The sequence below is a fragment of the Orcinus orca genome, chromosome 9 (genome assembly GCF_937001465.1).
Source record: "Orcinus orca chromosome 9, mOrcOrc1.1, whole genome shotgun sequence".
NCBI classification, from domain to species: domain Eukaryota; kingdom Metazoa; phylum Chordata; class Mammalia; order Artiodactyla; family Delphinidae; genus Orcinus; species Orcinus orca.
This window is the reverse complement of record NC_064567.1, coordinates 22,045,728-22,069,380: the sequence shown is the minus strand read 5'-3', so window position 1 is coordinate 22,069,380 and position 23,653 is coordinate 22,045,728. Positions and strand designations below refer to the sequence as shown.

At 42.0% G+C, this 23,653-nt stretch overlaps 1 protein-coding gene and 1 non-coding gene across 2 annotated transcripts in view; both read left to right on the top strand.

Annotated features, from left to right (window-relative positions):
- Positions 1–23,653, top strand: part of CPA5 (carboxypeptidase A5) — a 90,392-nt gene that overhangs the window by 50,915 nt on the left and 15,824 nt on the right. The window contains exons 9-12 of the mRNA XM_004272198.3: positions 17,786–17,858; positions 20,206–20,395; positions 21,556–21,637; positions 22,639–22,773. Coding sequence (XP_004272246.1) covers positions 20,280–20,395; positions 21,556–21,637; positions 22,639–22,773 — 333 coding nt within the window. The 5' untranslated portion in view covers positions 17,786–17,858; positions 20,206–20,279. The remainder of the gene's footprint in view (positions 1–17,785; positions 17,859–20,205; positions 20,396–21,555; positions 21,638–22,638; positions 22,774–23,653) is intronic.
- Positions 17,499–17,571, top strand: TRNAG-CCC (transfer RNA glycine (anticodon CCC)). The gene has a single exon. It is a non-coding gene; the product is annotated as a tRNA-Gly (tRNA).

Sequence of the window (23,653 nt, the reverse complement as noted above, 5' to 3'; positions counted from 1 at the left end):
TGCTTTCTTTTTATACTCCCCAAAACCACGTGGAAAATGTGGGCTAAATGTTATTATCCACATTTTACAGGTGGAAAATCTCAAGAGCAATAGGTTTCTTGCCCAAGACAAATAATATCTCCTGTCCTCTAAGTGAAGACCCCACTGAAAAAGAGAAGATCTAAGTCATAAACATTCATGGACACAACTTAAATTTCTGAGACACATTTCAGTTCGAAAGGCTCTTATACCACATCAAACCAGTCTCCATGGAATTTTCTACTATTAAGGACACTAAATAGGATGGAAAGGGATAATCCATTGATAATGGAAAAATGTATTTTAGATTCTCTTTTTCGAAGTACTGGGGAGGGGGCTTGCTGAGCCATTTCCAGGTCTTACACCCAGTCCTGTTGGGGACAAAAAGAAGACCTTCTGTGAAGTAACTGGTAGGGTGAGGGATACTGTCCATGGCTGTGGATGGGATTGGCTGTCATCCATGTGCTGCCTACTTGAAACCAGAGCCACTCATTGAACTGCAGCCACCTGGGGACTGAAAGGCAGACCACATCCACTTCTGTCTGGGTTACACGTGGTGAGGGGCAGCCAAATAGCCCAACTCAGCCATGTGAACTTGGGCCATGATGTAACCTCTGGGAGCCCTAGTTTCCTTATCTTTAAGATGAGAATAGTGACTATATTTACAATAGCTTATCAAGAGAATTCAGTAAGCTAATGTGTTAAAGTCCTCAGCACCTTACCTGGAAGCAGAAGTACTCAGTATGTGTTAGCTTGAATTATTATTCTCACCAAGTGGTGAAAATTCATTTATGAATGAGGACATTGGCATTTTCCCTTATTAGAAGCCTTATCTTATTTTGGCCGTGCTGCATAGCATGTGGGATCTTAGTTCCCTAACCAGGGATCAAACCCACGCCCCCTGCATTACAAGCACAGAGCCTTAGCCACTGGACCGCCAAGGAAGTCCCATAGAAGCCTTATTTTCTTTAGACTTATCTTGAGACTTAAAGATCTCAACAGTTCACAGAAAAGCACTAGTTGGATGTTGTCATTTTGAGTATCATTTGGGTTTTGAAATATTGGGGTTCTCTGGGAGCTTTCCTATGTTAAACAAATATTGATGCCCTTTTACTGGATTAATCAAAGGAACCTGGCCTGAAACCTTCAAAGGTCCAGCTTCCAAGCACAACTATGTCAAGTGTATAGGGTCACCATTGATTTCTACAGGTGCTGGGAAGGCCCTGACTGCTATAAGTCTATTTTGGGTGAAGTTGAGGGTATGTTCCAGTTTTGGAAGGTCCTATGTAGATTGCACTTCTTTTATGTCACTATCTTAAGAACAGCTGTGAAGAATCTTAAAAAAAAATTTTTTTTATATCTTTATTGGAGTGTAATCGCTTTACAATGTTGTGTTAGTTTATGCAGTACAACAAAGTGAATTAGCTATAAGTATATATATATCGCCATATCTCCTGCCTCTTGAGCCTCCTCCCACCCTCCCTATCCCGCCCCTCTAGGTTGTCACAAAGCATCAAGCTGATCTCCTTGTGCTATGCAGCAGCTTCCCACTAGCTAACTATTTTACATTTGGTAGTGTATATATGTCAATGCTACTACTCTCTCACTTTGTCCCAGCTTCCCCCTCCCCCCACCCCGAGTCCTCAAGTCCGTTTTCTATGTCTGCGTCTTTATTCCTGCCCTGCCACTAGGTTCATCAGTACCATTTTTTAGATTCCATATATGTGTGTTAGCATATGGTATTTGTTTTTCTCCTTCTGACTTATTTCACTCTGTATGACAGACTCTAAGTCCATCTACCTCATCACAAATAACTCAATTTCATTCCTTTTTATGGCTGAGTAATATTCCATTATATATATGTGCCACATCTTCTTTATCCATTCATCTGTTGATGGACATTTCGGTTGCTTCCATGTCCTGGCTATTGTAAGTAGTGCCGCAATGAACACTGTGGTACATGTATCTTTTTGAATTATGGTTTTCTCAGGGTATATGCCCAGTAGTGGAATTGCTGGGTCATATGGTAGTTCTATTTTTAGTTTTTTAAGGAACCTCCATACTGTTCTCCCTAGTGGCTTTATCAATTTACATTCCCACCAACAGTGCAATAGAGTTCCGTTTTCTCCACACCCCCTCCAGCATTTATTTTTTGTAGATTTTTTGATGACGGCCATTTGAAGAATAATTTTTATCATTATTACCATCATCTTTATCTTTCTATTTGATGAGTTCTGGAATTTTGCCAAACTAGACAGCTTGTAAAATAAATTCCCCCTACTATTTGTATTGAGCCTTAAATCATGAACACCAGCTGTTTCTTGTATTTGAAGTAAAGCTCCAGGTGTACTGGGGGCATCCAGAGAACATAGGCAGTTTTTTCCTCCTTAGAATATATGGGTACCACGGTGCAGCTGGGCAATTTGCTCCTTTAATGCAGAAAGAGAATCTCATAGTTTTTGTATTTCCTACAAAGCTGAGCTCAGCAGCTAGTAAATATTTGTCGATTGATTTGCTGTAGGGCAGCAAGTTAACAATCGCATAAACCATACTCTCAATAAGTTAGGGCAGCAGAAAAAGAGTACCTTTTCCAACAAGTATTATCAGTGGAATTCTGGAAAATAGATAGGAATGTATGTCCCTAAGTTCTAAGAGAAACAGAGCATAAATTAAACCTTCAGAGATAAGGAAGACTTGATATTAAGTTGCTTGCATTTTTGTAATGATTTATAGTTTTAAAATGCTTTTATAGATATTGGATAATTAAATTATCACAACCACCTGGGGATATGTGCAGGATGGGTATTATTATCTCTATTTACTGATGAGGAGTCAAAGAATTAAAGAGGTGAAGTAACATGTCCAAACATAGACAGATGGAAATGGCGAAGCAGATTCTCAAGGCCAGCTCTAGAGATTGTTGCTGAGAAAGCAATTTGAATGCTTTTAAAATACACAGAGTTCCTCCAGTTCCTTTGGTCTCACAGCCCTGTATTATCTGCCTGACCCCTGAAACCTTTGAGTTTCCAGGTTTGCAGTGATGAGAGGGAATTTAGGGAAGAAACAGGAGCCAGGCCTCCCTCTCTGGCTGCCATTGCTGGCTGATGCTGACCACAATTGAGGGACATTGTGTGGTTCCCATGGGTCTGCCCCCTGTGCCTGCACCCAACATTGTCATCAAGAGACAATATTTTAGTTATTAAGAAACATCTGAAATGGACCAAAGACACTATACCCATCCATTAGGGACTTCATGCCCTTAGAGATTAGATAACCTATAGAACCACCTACTCCCATCTTTAACTTTAGCCTCTTGAAACCTTGATGACAAAATGCCCACTGCTCTCAACAAGGAGGTAGACATATTCTGTTTGAGTATTTAAACAACTTGGCCTAACCTTAGAAAGACATTAACCCAGATTTTGGGCTTATAATTCCCTCAAGGGCAGAGCCAAGGTTTTATTTATTTTGGGTCCACAATACCTAAGCACAAATTGGTGACACCTGCAGCAGAGTCAGCTGATCTACTTAGCTAACTGGCTGAGGCAGTCTCCCTTCCTCAGCTCTGAGTACCTTGCTATAGTATTGTTCTTTTCTGATGGATGTAAGAAGCACAGAGGTCAGGGAAAGCAAAGAACTGCTCTCATTTCAGCAAATCTGTATTAGAAAACTCAGAGACGTTAGGCCCAGTGGGAGAGGAAGGATGACCTATCTTATCATTGTGAAGTGGTATTTCTAAATACTTCTAGAGGCAGCTGGTGAACAGGTATTAACTTGTTAAGGAGGCATGTCAAAGAAGAAGTCCCCAGATCTCCCTCTCTCCCTCCTGCCCCAGGGCCATCAATAGGATAAATATCTTACAGGCATGTTTCTTTATGTCCTGCAGGCTCTGTAGTGCCTGGCCTCAGGTCTAAGAGCCTTCCGTTTACTCAGGAAAACAAATGAGGGACTCATGTAGCCAGAAAGATATTTGTTCAAGCTGGAAAGTGGACAAATTGCTAGGCTGGAGAAGGCCTGATGATGAATAGCACTGGCCCTGGAAGAGGGTGTTTCTCTCCTACTCTTTGCCAGGGTTGCAGAGTGGTGGAGGGATATAGGTGCCAGCTCTGTGGCCTCAGAGGCCAATGGTATCATAACCTTTAGAAATTAAACCAAAAGATTGAGAGGAGGCAGTCCAGAGATGGTTTCCCTTACTCCCAGTAGAAGGAGAAATAATAACACATTGATCATTTTTTCCCTGAGTTGCCCAAACTTGATGGAATGTTTGCTCTAGTAATATCAGGATTTTACTTTTTATTTCTCTGACACTTGGATCCAAATTTGTGGACCCGTCCTCAACTATTACCATCATCAATATTTGAGCAATGTAAGGTTCAGAGTAAAGTCGTTGCTTAGGATTTAATGGCCCTGTGTTCTAAATCTGTTTTTTTAACACCCTGAAGTGTCTGTCAGATTTCTCAAGATCTCAACACCCAAGGTATTTCTGTGGTCCCGGGAACCATAAGGCCTCACTCTATCGCAAAACCATCTTCCAGAGTCAGGCTGCCTTCTCCCTTCATATATGATAAATTCCTGAACATGTATGTATATGAAATTTTAGCAGTAGACACAGATTATAATTAGAGTATTCCCAGTGAGCCCAAACCTTTCTACTCAAAGTCAAATGACAGCATCAGGCAATACCAGGGAGCTTGTCAGAAACAGAATCTCTGGCTCCACTCCAGACCTACTGAATCAGAATCTGCATTGAACATGATTCTCAAGTAATTCACATGCCCAGCAAACCTTGGGAAGCACTGAGCTAAAAATATATTTACTAATTACACCTCACCTCATCATCTTTTAGACAGGTGTTCTCCACCCTGGCTATAAGTCAGAATCACCTGGGGGCTTTTGCAAACTACTGATGCTTAGGTTCCATCCCAGACCAATTAAAACAGAATCTGTGGACATTGGTTTGTAAAGATCTGCTCAGGTGATACTAATGGACAACCAAGGCTGAGGACACTTTTTTTGTGTCTGTGCCAGGCGACTTGCGGGATCTTAGTTCCCTGACAAGGGATTGAACCCAGGCCCACAGCAGTGAAAGCACCGAGTCCCAACCACTGGACTGCCAGAGAATTCCCCCTGAGGACCCTGTTTTGAACCCAATTTCCAGTGCCATTTTCACAGTGTTTTATACATGGATAAATTCTCCATGGATCTCTATGTTTCTGCACATCCAGATTATCTTTTCAAGGCTGTTAGAACAATAAATAGCTTTGGAAGACAGAGATAATGTTCCCTGTGAAGGAAAGATTTGTTTACTGTTCAGTATAATAAAATAATCATCGTATTCAAACTGCAGAAAAATAAAGACAGAAAATCTTGAAAGCGAGCAGGGGGGAAATTACTACTTATAGAGAAACAAGCATAAGAATTACAGTGGACTTCTTGTCAGAAACTGTGAAAGCAAGAAGAGAATGGAAGGAAATGTTTAAAGTTTTGAAGAAAAAAACACAAACCTAGAATTCCTACTCAGTGAGATTATCCCTTGAGACTGAAGGAGACTCAAATAGGCAAAACAGTCTTGAGAGAGAAGAACATAGCTGGAGGTATCATGCTCCCTGATACCAAACTATAGTACAGAGATATAGTAATCAAAACAATATGGTACTGGCAAAAACAGATACGCAGGTCAATGGAACAGAATTGAGAGTTCAGAAATAAACCTATATGTATAAGGACAATTTATGACAAAGGAGCAAAGAACATACAAAGGAAAAAGGATAATCTCTTCAATAAATAGTGTTGGGAAAACTGGATAGCCACATGCAGCAAAATGAAACTAGACCACTATCTTACACCATACACAAAAATTGACTCAAAATGGATTAAAGCCTTGAATGTAAGACCGAAAACCACAAAATTTCTAGAAGAAAACATAGGTGGTAACCTCATTGACATCTAGTGACATCTTAGTGATGTTTTGTGGATCTGACTCCAAAGGCAAGGGAAACAAAAGCAAAAATAAACAAATGGGACTATATCAAACTAAAAAGCTTCTATATAGCGAAGGAAACCATCATCAAAATGAAAAGGCAATCTATTGAATGGGAGAAGATATTTGCAAATTATATATCTGATAAGGGGCTAATATCCAAAATATATAAAGAACTCATATAATTTGACAAAAAACAAACAACTTTGATTAAAAAATTGGCAGAGGACCTGAATAGACATTTTCCCAAAGAAGACATACAGATGGCCAACAGGCACATGAATACATGTTCAACATTACTAATTATTAGGGAAATGCAAATCAAAACCACAATGAGAGATCACCTCCCACCTGTTAGAATGACTATTACCAAAAAGACAAGAAACAACAATGTTGCAGAAGATGTGGAGAAAAGGGATTCCTCATACACAGTTGGTGGGACTGTAAATTGGTGCAGCCACCATGGAAAACAATATGGAGGGTTCTCAAAAAATTAAGGCTAGGACTACCATTTGACCCAGCTATTTCACTTCTGGGTATTTATCCAAAGAACATGAAAACATTAATTCAAAAAGATGTACACACCCCTATGTTCATTACAACATTATTTACAAGAGCCAAGATATGGAAACAACCTAAGTGTCCACTGATGGATGAATGGATAAAGAAGATGTGGTGTATATACCAATTGGAATACACTCAGGCATAAAAAAGAATGAAATCCTACCATTTGCAACAACATAGATGGATCATGAAGGTATTATGAAATAAGTGAATTAACTCAGTCAGAGAAAGATAAATACCATATTATTTCACTCATATTGAATCTAAAAAAACAAAACAAATGAACAAACAAAAAAACCTGAAAACAAACTCATAGATACAGAGGTCAAATTAGTGATTACCAGAGGGGAAGGGGGTTGAGAGGTGGGTGAAATAGAGGGTAGGGGGTCAACTGTATGGTGATGAATGGTAACTAGACTTGTGATAATCATTTTGTAGTGTATACAGATGTTGAATTATGATGCTGTACACCTGAAACTTATATAATAAAATATAATAATAAATAAATATCAACATTAAAAAGGAGTGAAGAAGAAATACTTTCCCAGACAAACAAAATCTGAGGGAATTCGGATTTTGAATTCTGCAAGAAATATTAAAAAAAGTTTTTCAGGGAGTAGGAAAATGACATAGGTCAAAAATTTGTATCTACATAAAGAAAGGAAAGGGGAAGGAATAAATGAAGGTAAAATAAAATATTTTATTTTTCTTATTCTTAATTGATCTAGAAGATAACTGTTGAAAAATGGTAACAATGAGATTACAGTTTATGGATAAGTGAAATATACTGTATTTCAGCAATGTTATAATGGGTAAGAGGAAGAAACTGGGAATGTTCTAAAGCAACGGTCCCCAACCTTTTTGGCACCAGGGACCGGTTTCATGGAAGACAATTTTTTCATGGACTGGGGTGGTGGGGGGATGGTTTTGGGATGATTCAAGCACATTACATTTATTATGCACTTTATTTCTATTATTATTACCTTGTAATACATAACAAAATAATTATACAACTCACCATAATGCTGACAGGAGGCCGAGCTCAGGTGGTAAGGCAAGCGATGGGGAGCAGCTGTAAATACAGATGAAGCTTTGCTCGCTTGCCTGCTGCTCACCTCCTGATGTGCGGCCCGGTTTCTAACAGGCCACAGACCAGTACTTGTCCGTGGCCCAGGGGTTGGGGCCACCTGTTCGAAAGTACCCACACCACATGTGAAGTAGTGTTGTTTGAAGGCAGACATAGATTAGTTAAAAGTGTACATTGCAAATTCTAGGGCAACTACTAAAATAATTTTTAAAAGAAGCGTACTTGATATGCCAAGGGAGAAGATAAAGTGGAATTCTTTGAAATGTTCAATTAAAACCAGAGAAAGCAGGTAAAGGGGAACAAAAGAAACAAGTATAATAAATAGAAAACAGTTACAAACATGGTAGATATTACTCCAACTATATCAGTAATAAATTTAAATGTGAATGGTCTAATACACCAATTAAAAGACCGAGATTGTCAGTCTGGATAAAGAAGACCCAACTATTAAGTCGTCTACAAGAAACCCACTTTAAATATAAAGGTTCAGATATATTAAAAGTGAAGTGATGGAGAAAGCTATTCCACTCTAACACTAATCAAAAGAAAGTTGTAGTAGCTGTCTTAATTTCAGACAAAGCAGACTTCAGAAAAAGGAAACTTATCAGGGATAAAGAGGGGCATTATATAACAATAAAGGATTTAATTTTCCAAGAATATATAACAGTTCTTAGCATGTTTGCACCTAACAACAGAGTGTTAAAATTCATGAGGCAGGGCTTCCCTGGTGGCGCAGTGGCTGAGAGTCCGCCTGCCGATGCAGGGGACACGGGTTCATGCCCTGGTCCAGGAAGATCCCACATGCCGCGGAGCGGCTGGGCCCGTGAGCCATGGCAGCTGAGCCTGCGCGTCCGGAGACCGTGCTCCGCAACGGGAGAGGCCACAACAGTGAGAGGCCCGCGTACCGCAAAACAAAAAAAAATTCATGAGGCAAAAACTGATAGAACTGCAAGGAGAAATACACAAATCTGCTATCTGGTTGGAAATTTCAACACCCTTTTTTCAGTAATTTTTAGGTCAACCAGGCAGAAAATCAGAAAGAATATAGTTGACCTGAATAGCACCATCAATTGACTTGATCTAATTGACATTTATGGAACACTCCATCCAACAGCAGTGGCATACACATTCTTCCCAAGCACTCACGGACTTTCACTAAGATAGACCACATTCTGGGCCATAAAAAATAATCTTGTGAATTCCCTTTCAGTCCAGTGGTTAGGACTCCACACTCTCACTGCTAAGGGTGTGGGATCGATCCCTGGTTGGAGAACTAAGATCCCACAAGCCGCGGCATGGCAAAAAAAAAAAAAAAAACTTAACAAATTTAAAAGAATAGAAATCATAGATTTAAGGTTCCCTACACTCAGGATTCCTCTCCTATAATTCAACCTACTGCCTGGGCAGGTGTCACCTGACCCTCTTTGTGGAAAATGGAACTCAGAGAACTGGCACAAATGCTGATATTGCCATGAGTAATAAAGTTCTTTGCCTGTGACCCAGGGTTTTGTGTCTTCTGCTGGCATCCAGGAAACGGTGGCCAGCCAACTTATTAACTTGAAGTCAGGGTAAAAATTTTGACCTTTCAGAGTTCTTGACAACATCTTTTATAGTTTTAATCTTTTCCTGTCCAAATCAATACCTAGTTACCTAGGTTACTCCAGTGAATGTCCGAGTGAGGCTATTTGTTTCCAGAATGTTTATTTTCCATCTTTATCTCAGTTGCATCAAGTTTATCTCAACGGTTTAAAAATTGGCACTAAAAATTTCAGTTTTCCATTTTCCACTAATTTTTACAAAATCTGGGCAAAATGTGCAAACAACTCTGTTTAGATGAAATCAAGTAAGGTGAGGAGCTAAATTGTCAGGCAGCACCCCATCCCCCCAGTTGCTGTCTTCTGTTGCACAAAAGTCTGCTATTGTACAGAGGCTGAGTTCAGCACATACAAGAAGTGTTACTATGTAATTAAGTCAAGGAGAGCCTGAAGTAAACATGGACCCAGCAGTAGTCTTAAAATTCTTGATCCCAAAGGCCTGTTATGGGGGAAGACTGTTCTGACACCACATGACAAAAAGGAGCAGCAAGGATTCAAAATCTCAATCAGACATCAGATTCTAAAGGCATAACCTTGCTCATAGCAGTGCTCAAATAGTACCCCCCCCATAATACATTGATTTCAAAGATAGGGAAATCCTCCAGTATCTGTCAACGTTGATTTAAATAAGTTTTAATTTAAAAAAATCAGATTTTGCCACCCAATGCTATGTAAGAGAAGAGGTACTTACAGAAACAAAGCCATGACAGTATGAGACTTTTCAAAATTGGTGCCAGATCATTAGGCCAGCATTCTTCAGATTTTTTTCATCCTGCCCTCCTTACAATTAAAGTTTTTAGCATGTCATACCCAACATATGTGATTATGTATTTATAAATTCTGTATAAATACCATTGTATTTATATCATGTATTTAGTAAAACACAAACAAAAATTGAAATAAAAAAGGATGAGATAAAAATATACACTAGAGGGACTTCCCTGGTGGCACAGTGGTTAAGAATATGCCTGCCAGTGCAGGGGACATGGGTTCGAGCCCTGGTATAGGAAGATCCCACATGCCGCGGAGCAGCTAAGCCCGTGCGCCACAACTACTGAAGCCCACGTGCCTAGAGCCCGTGCTCCACAACAAGAGAAGCCTCCGCAATGAGAAGCCCGTGCACCGCAATGAAGAGTAGTCCCCTCTCGCTACAACTAGAGAAAGCCTGCACGCAGCAATGAAGACCCAACACAGCCAAAAATAAATAGATTAATTAATTAAAAATATATATACACTAGAAGTCTTATTAATTTCTTCCTTTCTACCCGGTAAGAGCAAATGCCTCACTTTGGAGATCATTGGCTTTGATTGAAGAATGCTTCTAACTCTGGTCTCTGATTTCCCTTGAGCTTTCTAATAGTTTCCAATAGTCTCATAAATGAACGCCTGCCTCTTCAACTAGACAGGGGTGGGCAAACTACAGCCTGCAGGCTAAATCTAGATCCACTTATTTTTGTATAGCCCAAAAGCTCTTTATATTTTTAAATATAAGAAAGACTATACAGTGAGAATACTTGCTGTATATTGCCTCATGGGCCCCCCAAAGCCTAAAATATTTACTATTTAGTCCTTTCCAGAAAGAGTTTGCTGGCCCACAGACAGGAAAACTGTCTGGTCACCTTTGCGTTTCCTCCACACAGTAGAGACTTCACCAGCACCTCACAGGGCTGTATGCATGGCTCCCCAGCACCAGGGGCTGGCCCCTGGCTGCAGGTGCACCCCTTGACCTGCAGGTGCCCTTCCTCCAAAAAAGTAGGAAGTGGCTTCTTGGGTGGTGGCTGCCAACCCTCTGCCTCACTGGGAGCAGGCTCTTGGCCTGTGGTCTGGGGCACCTGATCGTCATTGGCTGGGTAGTCCTGGTATGGCCAGCCCCTCAGCCACAGTGGGGTGAGAGCTGTGGGCTGAGGGCCAGGGAATGTCACTGGGCAAACCCTCTCCCCTTTAGGGACTGGGTGGAGGTGGACTGGAGCTGGGGTCTCCCGGGTAGGTGGCTGGACTAGTGAGGAAGAGGGTGGGTGTGCTGCAATAGAGAGGAGGCCAGCTGGGTGTCCAAGCAAAGGCATCCATGTGGCAGAGGGTGGCCCAAGAGTCTGTCATCAACTGCTGGGCCTAGGTTTGGAGGTGGATGCCAGTTCTGGGGGAGGGGAAGGAAAGACCCTGGTATTGGAGGGTTGCATTTAAGTATGATACCATGTGAGGTCTCTGACTGTGGGTGGTGAGAAAGGGGTCCAGTAACTAAAAGTGGGAAGCAGGACAGAGCAAAGATTTAGGAGCTCTGAGCTGGTGGATGCAGAGCTGGTGGAACAGGCAAGGGCAAAGGCCTAGGAAGCAAGGTTTGTTCCCCTAGGCTTTGGGCAGTTAGCAGGATGAGTGGATCAACAGATCATCAATAAGTAGGTCCTGGGCAGTGCCTGGGCTGTATGCAGGGTTTCTTGGGTCACACAGATGAATGTGACACAGCCCCAGCCCAGGATGAGCTTGTTTCGTGTTAGACGGATGCTTGTGAAGAATTAGAATTTATATGGTGTGTGATGATAGGGGGAAGCATGAGATGTGATGGAGATATGGTCGGTCAGCTACAGCTTCCCTTGCTGGAATGACCTCAGTGTGGGACTTTTCAATGATAAAGTTGATTTAGAAACTAGTCTAGAGCAGCATTAACCCACCTTTTGGTGCGTCATTGTTTTCTTGGATTTTCAGTTCTCAATTTCCTTGAAGGCGCCTGTTTGGCATATTTCTGGAAGGTGGGATAAGCCTGTTTTGTGTTAATTAAATCACATTTTGAGTGTCCCCAGGGGAGGAATGTTAAGAAACTGTAGTAAATCCTCTTGTCAGTCAAAGAATCCTTTTGCAGTGTGAATGATGATACTCCTGTTTTTCTGTTTTTTAAGATTACATTTGATATATTCATTTCCATTAAGCACCCAAAGGGGACTTCTGGAAATTAAACATAATTTAGTTTGGGAGTTTTATTTGCAAATATTGGAGCACCTCATGTGATCTCTGGAGACCGTTAGGGAGGTTTCCAACCAGAAGTGGGAATTAATACCTTTAATGAAGAAAGGATTCAGGGCAAGAATCAGACTTCCTGGAACCTCTTCACCCTGCCTCAGATGGTTAACTCCTTCATACTTTCTCTGACTTAGCTCAAATTCCACTCTCTTTTTTTTTGAACTTTAATTTTTTTTGTGTGGTAAAATATACATAACATAAAATTTACCACTTTAGTAATTTTTAAGTGTACAGTTTAGTAGCATTGAGGAAATTCACATTGTTGTGCACCCATCAGCACCATCCATTTCCATATCTTTTCGTCTTCCCCAACTGAAACTCTGTACCCATTAAACTCTAACCCTTCATGACCCCGTTCCCTCACTAGCCCCCAGAAACCACCACTCTACCTTCTGTCTCCATGCATTTGACTATCCTAGGTATCAGACGCCACTTTTTAAACTTCACTTTTAGTTAAATTAATTGTACGGCACATCGTTTAATGAGTCCAACAGGTCTACAAGACTTGTTATAAAAAGCAGCCGAGGGCTTCCCTGGTGGCGCAGTGGTTGAGAGTCCGCCTGCTGATGCAGGGGACACGGGTTCGTGCCCCGGTCCGGGAAGATCCCACATGCCGCGGAGCGGCTGGGCCCGTGAGCCATGGCCGCTGAGCCTGCGCGTCCGGAGCCTGTGCTCCGCAACGGGAGAGGCCACAGCAGTGAGAGGCCCGTGTACCACAAAAAAAAAAAAAAAAAAATGCAGCTGAGTCCTGCTCCCCATTCCTTCTTTCCATGTCTTGCTCTCCAGCAACAACCAAACTGAATTCTTTTAGCCTTGACATTCACATCCATAAACCTAGATACAGTGTTTATATTGCTACCTCTTGCTTTCTTCAGTTTTAGGCATTTTCTATTGATTTCTCACTATGAAAAATAAGAATTTAGCTTTCCCATATTTCCTTTAAAATATATTTTATTGTGAAGTATATCATATGTACAAGAGCCTGTGTAAAGCTTTCATAGCCTGTTAAAAATATAATTAACTCTCTTTTACCCACCATTCAGCTTAACAAGAGCAAACACACCTTAGAAGCCTGCAGGTGCTCCTCATTGCACTCCCTTCCCTTCCCCAGATGAAACCACAAATCCACACTAAGTTCCTTCCTTTTCCTTGTAATTATCAGCTGTGCACATATTCCTAGACAATATATTGTTCAGTCTTACCTGTCTGTGAATGTATATAAATAGAAACATACAGTGCGTGTTCCAATTTGGCTTCTTTCACTCAACATCATGGTTTTGAGGTTTGTCTGCTGGATGCATGTAGTTGTAGTCGGTTCATTTCCTCTGCTCAGTTGTATTACAACTACATCTCCGTTTTAGAAATCCAATCTTGGACATATATCTTGCTGCACATGCACATGAGTTTCCTCAGGGCATATAGCTGGGAGTGCAGTTGTTAGGGTGTAGGATGTGCAACTTCACTAGGTAACAAGTGTTTTTTGAAGTTATTTCACCAATTTAAAGCTCTACCAGGAGTGAATGAGAGGTGCTGTTGCCCCCATCCTTGCCAACTCTTGGTATTGACTGACATTTAACTCTTGACATTGGTAGTATGATATGGTAATTTCACTGTGGTTTAATTTTCTTTTCCCTGACTAATTATAATTTTCACATGTCTATAGATCATTTGTGAGTCCTCTTGTGAAATGGACTTTTGTGTTCTTTGCCCATTAAAAAAGTGATTCACAGATGTTCTTTACATATCATGGATATTTTTTTTCCAGTTTTATGTGCTACAAATATGTCCTCTCCAGTTGAGGCTTACTTTCTACTCTCTAGTGAGAAGTTCTTAATTATAATGTAGTTGATTTTATCCATTCTTCCCTTTATGGGAAACTTTATAGTTATTTTTTTTGCTTTTCACATCTTATTTAGAAAAATTATTACCTATCCCAATGTCATAAAATATTCTCTATGTTGTCTTCTGAGGGTGTTATAATTTTGCCTTTTACATTTAAGTATTTTAATCTACCTGGAATTGATTTTTGTATATGGTATGATTGAGATTTAATTCCATTTTCCCCATGTAGATCTACAGTTGTCTCAGCAACGTTTATTGAATAGTCTTTCTGTTCCACAACGATGTGCTGTGCCAAGTCTGCAAAAAATTAAGTTTCCAAATATGTGTGGGTTTATTTCTGTGTTATGTTCTGTTTATCTGTGCCAGTACTGTACCATCTCAATGACTATAGTTTTATAATATGTTTCAATGTCTGATACGGAAAGTTCTCCTACTTTGTTCTTCAAGATTGTCTTGACTCTTCTTAGGACCTTTATTTTTTCATATACATTTATATAAACATGAAGTTGTGTGCTGTTGGGTTTTTGATTGGCATTATATTGAATCTCTAAATCTATTTGGGGAGAATGGGTAATTCTATGACATTGAATTTTCTTGTCCTAGAATAAAGTATATCTTCAGGTTTATTTAGAATTGTAGCATTTTTCAATAAAGTTTTATAATTGTCTCCAGGAAGGATTGCACATTATTTGTTAGAATTATTCCTGAATATTTTTATATGTTAAGAATTCTTGGGAAATTGAAAGTAGTATTATTATGTAGTGACCCTCTTATTTCTCATAATGCCTTTTGCCTTGAAGTTTATTTTATCTTATATTAATAAAGCTACAGATATTTTCTTTTGGTTAACATTTACCTAGCATATCTTTCTTCCACCTTTGACTTTTAGTTTCTCTTTGTTCTTATGTTTTAAGCATAACTCTTGTGAATACATATAGCTAGGTTAAAAAAGAATCTATTCTGATAATTTTTGTCTTGTACTGGAGAGTTAAAACTACTTTTAGTATGACTGAAATATATTTAGGTAAGTTTCTTCTTTTTATGTTCTTTCCATTTGTCCTACTTTTAACACCCCCTTTTTTTCCCACCTTCCTTTCTGTCTTCTTTTGATTTGTTTTTCCCCTGTTTTTCATTTCATCTTTACCCTTTCTACCCGTTTGGAAGTTATTACTCTAGCAATCTGAACATGCATACTTAACCTAAGTCTAGAAAAGTATCACTGTCTAACCTTTGTTACAGTAGAGGACCTTAAAACACTAACTCTGATTACCTGCTTGCAAATAATCTGCTGTTATTGTGCAGGATTTAAAATCCTGATGTTAAGTGATCCAGAGAAAAATATCTCCTGAGACTTCATAACCATAATAAGTAAGCCCCTACATGAGTCTGTGGTCTAAATTTATGCTAACTATGTAATCCAAAATAATTCAAGCAAATTAATTTAATTTAGAGTGGTCTCAGGTTGGACGTGCCCCCCAGGCAACTCATAAAAGTAAATGCAAATCCTCTCTGGAGGAACTCAACTTCAATCTAGGCCTCAAAGCAATTCCACAGGTAAAGGTCCAAAAAAAATGACTGACTCACAGATAAATAGCACAGGAAAAAAATGCACCATGAATGAAAACCAGCAGAAATAGTATGCAGTAGAAATAGAGTTGCAAAGTCTTCAGATATTGCAGTTATCTGACACAGAATATAAGATTATTAAGTTTTATAAGTTTAAAGATTTAATTTTTTAAAATTTATTTATTTTTGGCTGTGTTGGGTCTTTGTTGCTGCGCACGGGCTTTCTCTAGTTGTGGCGAGCGGGGGCTACTTTTCACTGACGTGCGCAGGCTTCTCCTTGTGGTGGCTTCTCATGTTGCGGAGCATGGGCTGTAGGTGTGTGGGCTTTTAGTAGTTGTGGTTCATGGCCTCAGTAGTTGTGGATCACAGGCTTAGTTGCTCCACAGCGTGTGGGATCTTCCTGGACCAGGGATCAAACACGTGTCCCCTGAATTGGCAGGCGGATTCCTACCTGCTGTGCCCCCAGGGAAGTCCAAGTTTTATAAGTTTAAAAAACAAACAAACAAGAAGTTCTAAAATAGGTAAGAAATTCAAGTCATTTGGGCTCAAAAAGAATAAAATAGAACATCCAAAAGATGAAAAAAGAATACCATACTGTGTTGACTATAAAATAAGATTGATCATAAGATGAGCCATAATTTTATGTGTCGTCAAAAATACTGACAATTATCATTCAAGATGCCACCGATTGTAAGATGCTCCTGGATTTCAGGGGTGTTAAAATCTGGAAAAAAGTTGTTTTAGAATCGATGAACTGTGTAAGTTGAAACGTTAAAATTTAGGAGATTGATTAAAATACATATTAAGCTCAGCTGATGAGAGAATCAGTTAACTGGGCTAAAGAAACAATATTCAATACAAGTAAATTATCCAGATTGTAGCCCAGAGATACAACGAAATAGAAATATAACAGAATGACTAAGAGTCTTGGAGGATAGAATGAGAGCACCTAGCATATACTACATCAAAATTCCAGAAGGTAATAAAGAGACTGGGAAAAAGCCAACGTTAAAAAGTATAATGGGGGGCTTCTCTGGTGGCGCAGTGGTTAAGAGTCCGCCTGCCGATGCAGGGGTCACGGGTTCATGTCCCGGTCCGGGAAGATCCCACATGCCACAGAGCAGCTGGGCCTGTGAGCCATGGCCGCTGAGCCTGAGCGTCCAGAGCCTGTGCTCTGCAACGGGAGAGGCCACAACAGTGAGAGGCCTGCGTACCACAAAAAAAAAAAAAAAAAAAAAAAAAAAAAAAGTATAATGGGGGCTTCCCTGGTGGCACAGTGGTTAAGAATCCACCTGCCAATGCAGGGGACATGGGTTCAAGCCCTGGTCTGGGAAGATCCCACATGCCACAGAGCAACTAAGCCCTTGTGCCACAACTACTGAGCCTGTGCTCTAGAGCCCACGAGTCACAACTACTGAGCCCACGTGCCACAACTACTGAAGCCTGCGTGCCTAGAGCCCGTGCTCCGCAACAAGAGAAGCCACCACAAGGAGAAGCCCGTACACGGCAATGAAAAGTAGCCGCCGCTCGCCACAACTGGAGAAAGCCTGCGTGCAGCAACAAAGACCCAACGCAGCCAAAAAAAAAAAAAAAGTATAATGACTGAGAAATTTGTGACAATAGTGGAGAGAGAGCTGTCCCCAGGTACAGTAATCCAATCTCAAGCAGGATAAACCAAAAGAAATTTATACTTAGACACATTATACATGTGTCTAAATGATTACCTTTTAACAGCAAAAGTGATAATGTTTTCGATGTGCTGAGAGAAAAACAATAATCAACCTAGAATTTATAACCAGTGAGACTCTTTCAAGAATGAAAGCAAATAGGGACTTCCCTGGTGGTCCAGTGGTTAAGACTCTGTGCTCCCAACGCAGGGGGCCCAGGTTCAATCCCTGGTCAGGGAACTAGATCCCGCAGCTGCAACTAAAATAAAAAGGAAGATCCTGCGTGCTGCAACTAAGACCTGGCACAGCCAAATAAATAAATAAATATTTTTAAAAAAGGAAGCAAATAAAGAATTTTCAAACAAATAAAAACAGAGAGCTTCACTAAAGAAAATTTAAATATATACTTCAAGCAGGAGGAAAATGATCCTAGTTACAAGGTATTTTCTTTTAGGAGGAAGATCAAGAACTCTAGGGTTGAGAGACCTCTATCTACTCTTCAGGGGACATGTTTGCTTACCTCTCAGGTAAGTTTGCTTTTACTTCTTTTACTTCTTTTTGGAATCTGTAGATTCTTACTTTCATGCCAGCCCAGTGAGGTGTTAAGAAAAGTTGTTATTAAAAATATTTTATCTAGCATTTTAGTTATTTCATTTGGGCAGGATTGCCTACTCACCTGTAGGAGATGAAAGTCCTTCTAACAACTTCTTTAGGTTAACTCTCCCTGCCTCTTCAGTCTACATGGAGTCCATGTTACCCATCCTCCTGGCATGTTGTACCTTCCCCTTGTAGCACATACATCAGCTATATTTTCACACTTATTTTTATGCTTTTTAACTTAATTGTCTACTTACCCCATTAGAAATCTAAGGGCTAGGTCTGTATTGCTCTGTTTTATTCCCACACCTTAACAAGTGCTTGGCCCATAGTAGGTATTCAGTAAACATTTATTGAGTAAATAATGTCTACTTAATTAGATATTTTAATGTCTAAAAGTAAAATTAATTAATGAGTAATTAATTTTGAGTGAGAAGCCAATATTAGGTATTAGATCAAACACAGCTCTGCTTCAGATCCAGCCTTGGAGACAGTACTCAGGGCTGGTGAATTCCCATAGAACTATGCTGTCTAATATGGCAGTCATTAGCCACATGTGGCCATTTAAATTATTAAAATTTAAAATTCCTCATTCACACTCGCCACTGTGGCTATCCTATTGGATACTGTAGACATAGAACATTTCCATTATCATAGAAAGTTCTGCTGGAAGTGCTGCCTTAGAATTCTCAAGAATTCTTAACTGCTCCTCTGTCTCTCTTTTGCTCTTGCTCTCAGTCTTTCTTTCTCTCTCTCCCCACCTCTAAACCAAGTGCAGGGATTGTCTTATTATTAGTGACTTATAATGGTGCTTTTGAACAAGAAGATGCTGGGTACTTTGGGTGACTAGCACCATCTCACTTTTCTTTCTTTTAAATTCCTGAGCTATTGTTTACTAATACATTCTTTTATTCCTATTTCTAACTGAAGCTGACTGTTACTTGGGTAGAAAGCCTAATTGCTTTCTTTTCTAGGTCCTTAAACCCTTTGCTAATGTTTCAGTCTGAGAGTTCCCAAAGCCAGGGTTCTAGGAGAGTTTGGCATGTCTGAACAGCTGAACTACGAGATAATGGAGTAGGTCCAGCGGGGTGTGGGAGCAGGGCATTCTCTCAATAAAAGAGCTCCCCTCTCTGTACACATGGCCGGTTAATTGGCCATTCTGGGAAAGCATGGATGGGGAGGGGGGGCTTCTGAGAATCGCCAGTGACAGTTAAGTGGCCTTTTGTTGATGTCCTCTGCTGAACAACTTTGTTGGATTTAGTCTCTGCCTTTCCTCCACCTCCTGCAGATTTTCTGTTAGATTCATCATTTACCATTCAGGCATCATCTTTCACCTTCTCCTTCTAATATGACTGCTTTGTGTGCTGGCCTCTGCTTTATTCCTACTGTTCCCACACTGTAAAGGGGGCTGTGTGGGGCTTCAGCAGCACTGAGAAATTGACTCTGCTCTCTGTCGAGAACTATAATAATGACTGCAGTGACCTTCATGTATAGCAGAAAATGCACTACCTATCCTGGCATAATGGTGACCACCTGAAGATAGAGAAAAGGGACTCTTCACTGAATTCCTTCTCATAGAATAGACATTTCCTTTGTTCCCCTCTCCATTTTCTTCTCTCCCCTTCTCTCCACTGCAACTGGAGTCCTGAGCTAAGATGCAGCTGTGACTAAGAGCTAATGCTTTGAGATAATGACATTATATTTTGCAGGCTTTGCCAAGCCAGTTCACCCAAGTTGTCTCATCTAATACCCCCCAAAAATCCTGTGAAGCAGGGAGGAGAGATTTTATTAACCCCGTTTGATTGACTGATGAGTAAATTGAGACTTAGAGAGATTAGGTCAATTGCCCCAGACCTTTTAGACAGGAAATGAGCACCGGCTCTGTGTCTAAACACGGCATTGTTTCAGTGGTGTCCACATCCTTATGTGCAGGGAGGATATGTGTGAGTGGATAGGGAGGGAGAAGGAGCACAGAGAAAGATTAGGAAGAGGGAGGAAAGGAGTGGTTTCCTTTGGCCTCTGGCTTCTCTCGTCTTTCTCTGGAGATGGAGGATTCGATGTTCACGAGAGGCTGGCCCAGCAAACCTCTGGGGAGGAAAACAGCTAAAGGCCTTGTCTTCCTCTTTCCCTCCCCTCCTCCCCTTCTCAGGAGAAGACTCACCTAGGAGTGGGGAGGGGCTCCCCAGCTCTCCAAGACCTGGCGTGTGGGAATCCCACGCAGGGTCTCCCCAGAGAGAGCCTAACGCACATTCTCGGGTCTGGCCTGTCGGCCTTTAGGTGCTCTGCTGTCCTGAGGCCTGGCCGTGCCCGTGCACGAGGAGAACCCCTGAAGTTCGCCTGGAGGAAGAAGCATGCAGGGCTTCCCCAGAGGAAGTGTGGGCCGAGGGCTGTCCCCTGTGGACAGGCAGACGCTCCTGGTCTGCAGCTTTGTCCTGGCAGCAGCTTTGGGCCAAATGAATTTCACAGGGTGAGTGGCTGCTCCTTAGTGGGAGGGAGGATTGCTGGGAGCCAGGTGACCGGGTGGCCCAGCGGGACCTGATCAAGGTGAAGGGATTCAGGATTTGAGTTCCCATCCTGAACCCACTTCCAACTCCGTCACCTCTCAATTTCATGTGAGAGGGCAGGACACGCAGCTGTATTATTGTCACTCCCGCAACCTAGAGTTCTTAGTCTGGACTCCAAGGGTAAGCTTTCAGGGCTCCAAGAACCCCCTGAAATCATATGTAAAATTTTTTGTGTATCTACTTTTTTTCTGGAGGAAGTGTTTGTAACTTTTCTCTGATTCTTAAAAAAGTTATAACCCCCCAAAGACTATGTACTCCTAACGTATGGGTGTGGTATTGTCTTCCCTTGAGTAAAAATAAGTATGAGTATTATATACTCTCTACGGACATGATTTCTCAGCTTCTCAAAGATCCTGCAAGGTAACCACTCCATAGTATTTCCATAGTAGAGAAGAGGAGACACAAGCTTAGAGAGGGGGTTCATCATCCAGGGTGTCAGAGCCGGTCAGGGAGGGAGCCATCGCCATCCCAGGCTCAGACCCCAGAGGTCACACTGCCGGCTGCTCAGTTACATGACCTCCCCACCCCTCTGGAGGGACAGGAAGGAGCTCAGCTTCCCCCTGTGAGGTAGTGTGAGATTGATCTCTTCCATGTCCTGCGGCTCTTGGGAGAAGGCAGGAGAGGGCACGGGGCTGGGGGCAGACATGGCCTTGGGCCCTTGTATGAAGAGCACAAGGGGCCACCATTGGTGCCCCTGACTCCCTGTGTCTGTTCCTTTCTCTCCTTTATTCCTTTTGTTCTCCCTCCCTCCTCCATCCGCCACATTCCTTTCCCATCCTGTTTTCCCTGTCTTAGCATTGGGTTCATCAGCGGCACTGACAGGCTTTTTTATATTTAGTCCCCTGGGTGGTCTGTCCTTGGGGCTGGAGAGACCACTGGTCCTGGGCTAAAGGGCTTTCCTGCTTCCCAGGGCTACAAGTCCTGCTCAGGGGTCCTCTAGCCTCCCGGCTGTCCTGCCAGGTCCCCGCAGTCTGGCCTCTTTTCCACTCTGCCTCTCCCAAGCAGCACAGTCTTCCAGGAATCCCTCTGAACAGCTCCCTCCACCCTCTCTGTGTCTTTCCAGTGACCAGGTTCTTCGAGTCCTGGCTAAAAATGAGAAGCAACTTTCACTTCTTAGAGATCTGGAGGGCCTGAAGCCTCAGAAGGTGAGGACTCCACAGGGCTTGGGTCCGAGTTCTCTCCTCCCTCACAGCAGCCTGCACCTTTGGCTCAGTGTCCTGCTTCCCCCACCCCAAACCTGCCCTCTGGGTGTGTCTGCCAAAGAGCACAACACTGTGGAAAAATCAAATGTGCCTCCTCTTCAAAAGAGGTTGGGAACACTCACCTGGAAGGTTGGGTGGCCCTTCTTGGCTTTCCCCTCTGTCCTGTAGGGGGGCTGCTCTGAAAATGGCTGGGATGTCCTGAAGCTACACGAGAGGTACATGTATCTCTGGGTGGTATGCCATGCAGCATGCAGACTGGACACATCTGCTTCCCAACTGCAATGGCTTAGCTTGGCAAACCTGTGTTTTATTTGGGTTCGTCCCTGTCAGCCTGAGCATTGGTTTCTGAGAACATTTGTCCTCAGCAAGTATTCCACAAAGGAAAACATTTTCTTCAATAATAGAAGGGTTGTGTTTGAGGGCTGTTGAAACAACCGGGTATTTCTGGATGTGGCCCAAAGCCCACGTTCCTATTCTTTTGAGTGCCCCTATCAACCAGGACTCAGAAAACTTTATAATAAGTCTCTCCATTTTACAAACTGAAAAATAGACATGGCAGTCGGATGGCACAGGGATCCAGATCAGGCCTCTCCTACCCCTTTGGGGTTTAGGGGCAGTGATGTCTCCCTCTCCTCACCAGGGTTCTTGTCCATGTTAATGTTCCAGATGATGAGCCGTCTCACCTTTAGAAATTATTTTAGGCTCTTTGCATCCAGGCGAAGTTACATTTTGTGAGTGAGGCTGGGAGATGAGGTGCTTAACATCAGGGAAGGAAACTCAGTCACTTAGGGATTTTGTTTGTCCCTGTCTTTCTGCTCGGCCTTAGGGGTTTCATTTTGGACCTGGGGCCCTTTCAACTGTATAAGAGAAGAACATCTGGCCCTCCAGGGTGCCTACAGGATTGTGTGATAAACATGCCCATTTTTTTCTCCTTTGTGATCAAGGTGGACTTCTGGCGTGGCCCAGCCAGGCCCAGCCTTCCTGTGGATATGAGGGTTCCTTTCTCTGAACTGAAGGACATCAAAGCTTACCTGGAGTCTCATGGCCTTGCTTACAGCATCATGATAAAGGACATCCAGGTGAGGTCCTGCCCCAGCGCTGTGGCTGGGGTCTCACCTTCATATCCTGTTTTGGTTTGGGCCCAACATGGAGAAAGAACATCCAGGGCTAAAATGGACGTTTTCTTTCTGGAGTTTCATCTGCATTTTTGTGAACCTACCATGGAAAGAATGAAACCTCACACTTCTCAAGGAAAATTTAAATCTAAGACAGACTTCATAAGTCATAGTATGGTAATGGCAGGGTAGCTTGTGGAGTCCTCTTTTTTTTTTAATTAAAATTTTAAAAAAATTTGTACAATTTTAAAGGTTACTTTCCATTTACAGTTATAACAAAATATTGGCTATATCCCCCGTGTTGTACAATACATCCTTGAGCCTGTCTTACACCCAACAGTTTGTACCTCCCACTCCCCAACCCCTGTACTGCCCCTCCTCCCCCCACTGGTGACCACTAGTTTGTTCTCTATACCTTTGAGTCTGCTTCTCTTTTGTTATATTCACTAGTTTGTTGTGTTTTTAAGATTACTTGTGGTTTCCTCTTATGGAGGAATTTGTAGTTCATGACAAAGGAGGAGACGGGAGAGAAGGGAGACAGGAGGAAATAGCTCAGGTCTTCTCTAGGCACCATGGGGAGGAGGCACCTCTTCTGGATGGCTCCTTTTGCTTTTCTGACTGCTCCCTCCTGTCCCTGTTGTGTCTCAGCCATTTGATAGCAAGGGATTCCTTCACTCCAGAGAGGCAGGAAGAGGTGAGAGAAGCCGAGTGTGAGCCCTGCTGCGGTTTCCCTCCCCCAACCTCCACTGCACGGCTCTCAGTACTGGGGGCCTCTCCCAGGCAGGATTCTGCCAGAGGAACAGCTTTGGGAGAAGCAGCTGCAGGCCTGCCCTTGGGGAGGGCG